At 51.6% G+C, this 9,825-nt stretch overlaps 1 protein-coding gene across 1 annotated transcript in view; it reads left to right on the forward strand.

Moving 5' to 3' along the window:
* The window catches only part of LOC119092225 (dynein heavy chain 12, axonemal), a gene marked incomplete in the record, with an annotated part of 126,418 nt that overhangs the window by 72,692 nt on the left and 43,901 nt on the right, over positions 1-9,825 (forward strand). The window contains 2 exon segments of the mRNA XM_037215199.1: positions 6,577-6,742; positions 8,828-8,932. Of these exon segments, the coding sequence (XP_037071094.1) occupies positions 6,577-6,742; positions 8,828-8,932 (271 nt within the window).

The following is a 9,825-nucleotide window of genomic DNA, read 5'->3' on the forward strand; positions in this document are numbered from 1 at the left end:
ACCCAATGTTAGATGACAAGATAATCTTAGCATTTATATGTTGTCATTGCAAGCCAATTCTTTTACGGAAAGCGCAATAATGTTAAAGGTATGAGCAGTATGGGCGAACTCAACACCCATGTCATAAGTCTTCGTATTAAAACAAGACGGAACTTATTGGTTCTTTTCTGTGATGAAGCGGATGTGCTCCGGTGTGTTCATGATACTGATGGGCTTGCGGGTGGCAAAAAGGAACACGATATAGTCCTAACTGCCCTCAAAGGAAACCCATTCGGTTCGATTGGATGGCTCCGGGCTTCTATTGCCCTTCAAGCAAATGCGAGTAAAACGCTAATGATGACATTCGGTGGTCGCCAAATTCGTCGCAACCTGCCAAACCTTGGGGGAGGTTTCCGCAAAGCCCATCTTCAGCCCAGGGCAACAGTAAACAGCTTGAGGTGCATTGCCTGCTTGCCCGACGATTACTGGTGCAACTGTGCGCCGCGCAAATTTGTGTGGGTTATGCGGATTGCAGAGAGTACTTTGGTGGACACTTGTGCTGGCTATACGGATTGCAGACAGTACGTTGGTGGACACTTTGGAGTCGATTCATGCCTCCACGGGCTCTGGCTGCCAAATCATGGCATATAACGCAAAACACCTGGTTTGTCATACAGAACACATAGGCAGGCACTTCCAAGTTGTCAGTTTCTTAAGAAGCATTTACATACGCAGCACACACTGCAAGCATTGATAGTCTCACACCTTCACATACGTTATTGGGAAAATATCAAGAACAGTATTATCCATGGCCAGTAGGCACCACAACGGCGCCCGTTTCAATTCTACAGGGGACAGCGAGCGCATAATTGGCTAGTAACAGCGTCACAATTCACCGGCAAGCAATTTTCGACTATTTTATAACACATGCCACATCTTTAGTAACGGGCGTTGGCAGTATTTGCTGCCGGATGTAGCGGGGATGAACGCACTCTATTTTCATAGCCAGGCTTAATCCCACAGCCCAGCACGCGGTCAGGAGCGGACACGCTCACCCGCGAACTAAGCCACGCTATGCCCTGGCACGAGTGGTCTGTCTCGCTTGGACACTTTCAGTAAAAATCTGTCATGCTTTTCTTGAAGTAAAAGCCAGTAAACAAGCTTCATTAGATAATGACGCGTGCGAATGAATCCCACAGATTCTCTGCCCACTAGTGTGGCTTGGAATAAGATATTAGCAAACAGGTGAGATAACCAGGCCTACTTTTCCCGTCAGCGGGCACGTCACTTAATACCGCGCCGGCCCAGTCTTGTCACATAGCTCATTTTCTACTTTTTGCATAGCAACACGGCCCACGTGACAGGCATTACGCTGGTGCCCTTGTGGTGAATGGCCGATATGCCGCACAGGTGTCCGTCGGGGGGTGAGCTGAGCCGCCTTGCCAGCTGTCGACACGGCCCGCACCGCCGGCAGCTGGCGGCCTGTCGGCGCCCCACGACTGGCGCACTCACACACAAACACAGCTGGTGCACGGCAACGGCTTGCAGAAGGAGTAACAACGATAATAGTATTGGCACCCACATTTTCAAAAACAGTTAAATATCTGCGGTTGTTAGCTGGGTGTGTGTGTATATGAATATATGAATACATATGAATACACGGCGCACACTCGAGCGCGTGGGCATTCATACACACCACATATGAATGCCCACGGCGCACACTCCAGCGCGCACTTCGGCGAACCAGTCATGCTGCTTGAACTGTTCGAACACGTGCAGCACAGTCATGGGATGGGGCAGACAGGGCATAAGCGACTGCCAAGGCTGAGAACCGAGGCCTGAGTTCGTAGGCCCTGTGATGGAGCTACCAATTTCAACAATTGAGCAGCAACAGAGTAGTATGCCAATCACTTACCACAATTTAAGGCACATATCGTGCATATGCTCGGTACGGGTGGTACATAGCTTATCTATGGTTGACTGCGGAGGGGCCACTCCGTCCTCTAGAGGCCCATTCTGATCTACAGGCGCTCATTATTGACTGGAGGGAAAGCTTTGGCCTGTTGAGAGCACATTTTAGCCCTTAAGGACCCATTTTAGCTTTTGGAGGGTCCATTTTGGGCTGTAGAGTGCCCATTTTTACCTGTGGAGGAGGCTCCATCATTGACTGTCGACAGCTCATTCTGGCCTGAGCATGACTCATTCTGACCTGTGCAGGGGTCCTTTCAGGCTCGTAGAAGGCCCATTATCGATCGTGGGCGTCCAATTTGGGCCTGTGGAAGGCCCATTGTGGCTTGAAGAGGGTTCATTTTGAACTGTAGAAGGTCTTTTACCGACTGTGGACGATCTATACTGGCATGTCCAGGGGCGCATTCAGGCTTGCAGAGGGTCCGTTACTGACTGAAACGTGACGATTCTGGGGCATACAGGTGCCAATATTGGTTGAGAAGGGCCCATTCTGGCCTCTAAAGAACCCATTCCGACCAGTAGAGAGCCCGTTATTGACTGTGCCATGGAGGAGCCATTCTAGCCTGCAGAGGACCCATTATTAACTATCGAGGGCCTATTGTGTTCTGCAGAGGGTCCATTCTTATCTGCTTGGGTCCAGCTCTGATCCATGAAGGGTCCATTATTGACTGTAAGTTGCCCATTCGAGCTTGTATGGGGCCCCACTATCTAATCTCAGAAGCCCATTTTGGCATCTTTTAGCATGCCCTCGATTTGAACATAGTTCCCACGCCCCTAAATATATGTATATATATATATATATATATATATATATATATATATATATATATATATATATATACATTACAAATTGGATATATGCACACCAGAACACATGCAATTTGAGTATTGCACTTGATGCAAAAGCTCTTATTCCATCGCCGCTAGTAATTTTGAATTGCTCCCCTGATCCCAATTTCAGAGGTTGTTGTGGCAGACGTCAGCAGCTCGGCCGCCTGGATTGGGAAGCCCGATGCCGGGGGCTTGAAAGATGTTTCTCATATGTCTGAAATGGGAGCTAAAAAAGGAAACCCGTGTTCATAAATTCCATCAAAACAAAGCTAACAGGCACGCCCATCCTGCAGAACGGTGCCAACGAAATGTACGACCACTACAACACACGATTTCCCAGACATCGCACCCGCGTTAAAGCGTTTCGGAATCTGGTTTGCCACAAATCACCTCAACCTGCATGGTCTTGCTTCTCAGCCAAGCGTCGTGTCGTTGCAGGCAATTATGTCAGTGCTACGGTGCTAATCAAGACCATTTATCGTTCAGGTGATGACCTTCAGTTCTGCTTCACGAACGTCTGGCAGTGGCCCAGCCGGGCGGCGGCTCACACTCCCACCTTCCGCCCGTAGCACCACCGAGCGTCACGCGCCCTCGAAGCACGCCCGGCGTTCCCACCTTTGGGCGTAATTCAGAAACATACCTTGGTGGAACCTCATGACCAGTTAGTCTAATAACAGTACCAGGTATAAGGTAGTGCCCCAAAGCCGTAGTGCGCCTCGAAAGAGCCCCTGTGGTAAACCCCGTTAGGGCAGAAATCAAGCCCATTATATACCGTTGCGTTCGCGACGGTATATATAACGCGAATTCCCGGGATAATAGTTCCATGTTCGCTCTTCTTTTTGTCTAAACAGTGTTTCAAGTTTTTACAGAACCTGCTACGCAAGCATTTTGACAAATTTAAGTGTAGCAAACCTTAAAGAGCACACATGTCGGAAAAATCAAGGCAAATCAGATGCACTATTTTCATTGTGGTGAGCCGATAGTCCAACGAGATTTTCTCGCAGGAATGGCTACCACAAATCGAGGCTCCGAGCTATTCGGAAGGGTTTGAAAAAAAGCTGTGCGTGGGTGCGTGGAAACACTGAAGTGTGATAGAGGTTCTGGTTTATGTGCGGGAGTCACGTGACTCACGAGGCATTCCCCACGGGCGGTCCGATTCGGTGAATCTTCATGTTACACCGACAATAAACAATGTAACTCCGCTTGTTTTGCTTGCGGTAAAATCGGTCAGTGTGTCAGCGTGTTGCGCATGCAAGGATACAAGTCAGTGAAATTGACGTGTGCATGCGTCAGTTTACGTACCTAATACGGTGCAAAATATCTAATAATATGCAGCGAAAATAAAAATTGATGTGCAAATTGTGCGGTCATGCATAATCAAAGTGACCTAATTGCGCATATGATGGCAGAGTTGCTATAGCGTACCAGCGTGAATGCATACCGCAGGGTGTTATGCTAACTGAAGCCGCACTCCGGCCCGAGGCTGTCTTTTATTTGTCCATGGCGGACGTAAGAAAAGTTTGTATTGCTGACATACGAGTGGTGGGTCCACATTGGGTGGAAATCACTCGCATCCCCAGCCCTGCGCAAGTCTTTTTTCACCTTCCCCTTACGATAGAAGACCCCAGCGACGCCCCCTCCCCCTCTAAGATATCAAAACTAAGCCAGCTCGAGTCACGCAGAAAACGGCATTGTAAATCTCTCGTCATATTGAGTCAGATGAGTGTTTAAACAATGCTACTTGTGTCCCTGGATGGATTAAACTAGGTCAAAATGGTCAAATGAGCACTTCCTTGGCCCACTCATCTTGATTCGAAAACGGTCACGGTATGACGATGCGGAAGAGGGTGTTGATTAGCTTTTGGAAAACCATAAGGTAGCTACTAGTAACCAGTGAGCATGATCATAATGCTAGGCAATACACGCCTAGCGTATTTGTGGTATTATTTCTCGTTGGTAGTTGAACAGAAGGTGGCAAGACAGCGGTGGGCAACAAGCATTTGCAGAAACAGTGTTTGCAATAAGTGCACAGGTATTGAATGCAAACCCGCCTGTGTTTCATGTTTTATTATCGGAATTGCAACGGTGAGCCATAATTCCGACAGGTTACAAAGGTAAAAGTTTGGCCTTGCTTGACCATGTATGTGTGACCTGTCTTTCTAACGTCATAAGAACGAAAAAAGCGCACTTAAATTTTAGAGATAAGAATTGGGGTTTGGAAAATATACTGGGTCTGTATTCCCAGCGAAAAATATAAGCCATTTGGCACTTTTGAGTCAATGTCCTCGACATGGCGTTGTGAAAAAGGTCATAGAACAGGAACCGTCAAACCCAGAAACTTCAAAGTCCCACAAAATGTGTAAAATGATGCTAACCCACCTACGCTACTACTACCCACTACCCACGGACGCCTTTCGGCACCGTGCTTGCAGGTGCCGGAAAAGCGTTCAGACCTGGTTCCGGAAATTTTTGAGGGTGGGTGAGGGTGGCGCTCTGATGCCCTATCTCATGCGGGGGTTAATTTGTCCTTCTATTCTGCACTGCTTTCGCGAGTCTGAGGCACCACTGAAGACTGATCTAACCAGAATTGAACTCGAGCATGGTTAGCCGCCATGCACCTGGTTATTCACAAACCACAAGAGTTGCCTGCCGTCTAGCGGAGTTACCGGTGGCTGTTGTGTGCCGTCTGCCGGACCATTCGCTGGGCTCACCTGCTCGTTGTCCTGTGCCGTGTGCCGGTGCCTGCCGTCTAACAGAGTTACTGGTGGCTGTTGTGTGCCATCTGCCGGACTGAGGCAGACGGGCAGGCCGCTGGGCTCACCTGGCCGTTGTCCTGTGCCGTGTGCCGGCGCCTGCCGTCTAACAGAGTTACTGGCGGCTGTTGTGTGCCATCTGCGGGACTGAGGCAGACGGGGCAGGCCGCTGGCTCACCTGGCCGCTGTCCTGTGCCGTGTGCCGGTACCTGCCGTCTAACAGAGTTACTGGCGGCTTGTTGTGGTGCCATCTGCGGGACTGAGGCAGACGGGCAGGCCGCTGGGCTCACCTGGCCGTTGTCCTGTGCCGTGTGCCGGTGCCTGCCCGTCCAACAGAGTTACTGATGGCTGTTGTGGCCCATCTGCTGGGCTGAGGCAGACGGGCAGGCCGCTGGGCTCACCTGGCCGTTGTCCTGTACCGTGTGCCGGTGCCTCCCGTCTAACAGAGTTACCGGTGGCTGTTGTGTGCCGTCTGCCGGACCAGCCGCTGGGCTTACCTGGTCGTTGTCCTGTGCCGTGTGCCGGTGCCTGCCGTCCAACAGAGTTACTGGTGGCTGTTGTGTGCCATCTGCCCGCACTGAGGCAGACCCGGCAGGCCCTTAGGCTCACCTAGCCGTTGTCCTGTACCGTGTGCCGGTGCCTGCCGTCCAACAGAGTTACTGGTGGCCTGGTGGCTGCTGTGTGCCGTCTGCCGGACCAGCCGCTGGGCGTACGTGGTCGTTGTCCTGTGCCGTGTGCCAGTGCCTGCCGTCTAACAGAGTTACTGGTGGCTGTTGTGTGCCGTCTGCCGGACCAGCCGCTGGGCTTACGTGGTCGTTGTCCTGTGCCGTGTGCCGGCGCCTGCCGTCTAACAGAGTTACTGGTGGCTGTTGTGTGCCGTCTGCCGGACCAGCCGCTGGGCTTACCTGGTCGTTGTCCTGTGCCGTGTGCCGGTGCCTGCCGTCTGACGTACGTCTGTGGGCGAGGGCAGGTGTGGCTCGGTACGATGCTGCGCTCCAGAACTGACGTTATGTGACGCGCGCTCCCTGCCCTCTCCCTCTGCCAGCCAAGCAGTACGACTACCTGCTGAGCGACAAGGCCGACCACGAGCTGGACACTTTTCTGGCGGCCGAGCACACGTTCGATGAGCAGACGCAGCTCGTGGCCAGCTTCGACCCGCACATCGAGTCGCTGGCGCGCATGGAGACCATCGAGTACTTCGACATGTTCAGGTCAGCTGCTGGACGGCGACGTGGGCGGGAGTGGGACCGGGGAGGAAGAAAGCTTGCTTCGAGGATTTTATGGGTGTCTTTGGCCGTCGGCTAACGGCATTTCTGGAACCCTGGAAGCTTATCTTCGCTGAAATCCTCCGGTGTCTCTAAAGCGGCAAGGGCTCAACCGGATTGATTTAATGCATTTGTGCGAAACTGTACGAGGTAAAAAGGAACCTATTTACGTTGCATACCTGTGCTCGTGCTACCCTCATAGTTTTAAGCCGTAATCTGAGTGGATAATTTGCATTCTATCTCGGGGTTTAATCTGAGTTTAATTGAACCATATTGGTGTGCTGATGGGATTAAAATGATTATGAAAACACGTAGAGATAGAGGGAAAGAGCGAGAGTGTGAGAGAGTGAGAGTGTGAGAGTGTGAGAGTGTGAGGTGGGACGGGAAACGGGGGTCTGATCCGTCTCGATGCTACATTCACTGTTCTGCTGTGAACGTTTATTACCACAGTACATTTGCGCTGCCAGCAATCTTTTTGCAGCATTTGTCCAGCTCCAAAAGTCGGCCAAGCAGTCCCTCTGTTCTTAACAGCAGTCTAGATCAGGTTCTGTCAAGGCGACCTCCGATCACCACAGCTACAATGCCTGAGGGACGAACTTGTGCAAGTGCACTGCAACGCGCAGTAGTCTCGCTTGGTTATAGTAGAGCTAATTGGTGTAGAGAAGCTGAACGAGTTGGCCCGGAGTTAGCACATGTATGCAACGTGGGCCATAACAGGCAGCATAAACAATGCACACGGTGTTTACTCGGTCAGAAGAGGCCCTTGTAAGCTTATTTCGGGGTAGATCACCGACGAGATTACGGTGCGTGTTGTTAGCCAGACATGTAGGGTGTCCTTGTGGTGCACCTATCCATAGTAAGACTAGACGAGTGAAGAGTCAGAGAAGTGACGAGACCAGCTAAACTGAGGCGAGTCACGAAAGCATCAGACGACACTGCGCGCAAATCATCAGTTCCACTGCCGCAGGTAGATTGATTGCCCGAATTTAGATACAGTGCGGTAAACTGGAATAGGCCATATGGAATATGGAATGGAATATGGAATAGGCAGCGCAGTATGATGGAATAGATTAGAACCCGTGCAATGCCCGTGCAAAATGTCCGTTCAGTGTGTGGATGTTTAGGCACAGATTCACTAGTAAGAAACCGGATACTTGTACATGAACTGAGATTGCACGGTCTAGCTCTTCTAGTTTGCACGAAGACTGCTGCAAAAAGCAGGTGCATTGGAGCTGGTCGCTTAGCCGTACAAAATGTCCGGTCAGTGCGCTGAAGAGCAGCTGAGAGGGGCTGTGCAACCTCCCAAGGCTTGCACTGTGGTCATACACACTGAGTGCTCGCAGCAGAGTTGTTTGTGGCCCTTGTTGACACGAACCTCAACTGAAAAACCGTGGAGACTGTCGCGAAAATTTCAATAGTGATGTTTGGTTTTAACCATTTCCATAACCGAAGGCCAACAGTCTAGATGTTTTAACACATTTTGGAGGGTTTCAAATGATTTGCATGCGCATTCGTGACCTCAGAGGATTCAACGTAACAGTTATCCAGCTTGCTTGACTGATGTGAGAGACATTTGCTCGGAAACGTAAAACATGCAGATGCTTAAACTTTTTTTGACGGTAGGCTTTCGTGCAGAGTAGCAGGGCAAAATCTTTTTTATGCACAAACACCTCGTTTCTGACTGGCGATCTGTGCCCTAAGCATGTACCGTGCCGGCGCTGGCCGATCTCGGGAATGTTTGTCCCTCCGCAGACTGAACCGGGACGAGTTTGTGACTGGCGATCTGTGCCCAAGCATGCACCGTGCCGGCGCTGGCCGATCTCGGGAATGTTTGTCCCTCCGCAGACTGAGCCGGGACGAGTTTGTGACTGGCGATCTGTGCCTAAGCATGCACCGTGCCGGCGCTGGCCGATCTCGGAAATATTTGTCCCTCTGCAGACTGGACCGGGACGAGTTTGTGACTGGCGATCTGTGCCTAAGCATGCGCCGTGCCGGCGCTGGCCGATCTCGGAAATGTTTGTCCCTCCGCAGACTGGACCGGGACGAGTTCGTGCGCGGCGTGAACCAGCTGATCACGGATCTGAAAGGTCGCATCCTGAACAACATTCTGGAGTACCATCGCGCCGAGAACAAGGAGTGAGTACCGGCCGGCCGTCAGGACCGCTTCTCGCAGTCGTCGCGTGCCTATTTCCGTGCGCAGCTCTTGCTGCCACCCTTGTGCTAAAATTACGCTGGTAGGCTATTATTCCACAAATACACGCCGACTCCAATGTGACATTAACTAGAAGGGGAGCCGCTGAAATCCGACCCTGGAACTCGTTAGGCGCAGCCGCGTCGGACGTTGGAGTCGTGTTTCGTTGCTGTGGCTGGGCCGTGCGGGCTGCGCTGCGGGTCGGCCGGCCTCGGCTGCCCTGCGGCGGGGCCGCCGCCTGCGGACCCGGCCGGCCCGTGTGACCTGGAGCCGCGGGCGCTCTCAGTCGGACCGAGAGGCGCGCCCGGCGCCGCGGCCTTTCACCCGCTCACGCCCAGTAGGCACTGGACGTGGATGGCGCCTTGTTCACCCCGTGCAGAGGGCAAAGCTTGCGAAGTGTGGAAATAAGATATTGTATGTTTGAAAGACTTATGAGAGTCGAGTTCGTGGCATTGCGCGCGACGAGAGTTTTGGTTGCATAATGTTTTAGACCCCTGCTTTTCACTACAGAGAAAGGCACACATGGACAAAGTTGTATTGTCAGGTCTCAAACTTTGACACGCAAGCACAGCATTGTTTGGTACCCTGATCTTGCAGCGCAGCTTTTGGCTGGATTAGGACAACAATGACCGAATACCTTCTTTCCTTTTTGAGGATTTTAATCCGAACTTCTTGAGCGAATGGATTTCTGAGATCAGAGCTCACGCTGAACACTGCTTATTGTGTGAGCCCTGACCCGTGCCATCCGATCGCGCAATTTTATGTCAACGGCAGAATTTCGTGCCGCGATGCTTGGCACGGTTGGTCCTGCCCTCTGACGCCCTCTTGACCTACATTG

The sequence above is a fragment of the Pollicipes pollicipes genome, unplaced genomic scaffold (genome assembly GCF_011947565.3).
Source record: "Pollicipes pollicipes isolate AB1234 unplaced genomic scaffold, Ppol_2.1 Scaffold_3447;HRSCAF=4054_pilon_pilon_pilon, whole genome shotgun sequence".
NCBI lineage: Eukaryota > Metazoa > Arthropoda > Thecostraca > Pollicipedomorpha > Pollicipedidae > Pollicipes > Pollicipes pollicipes.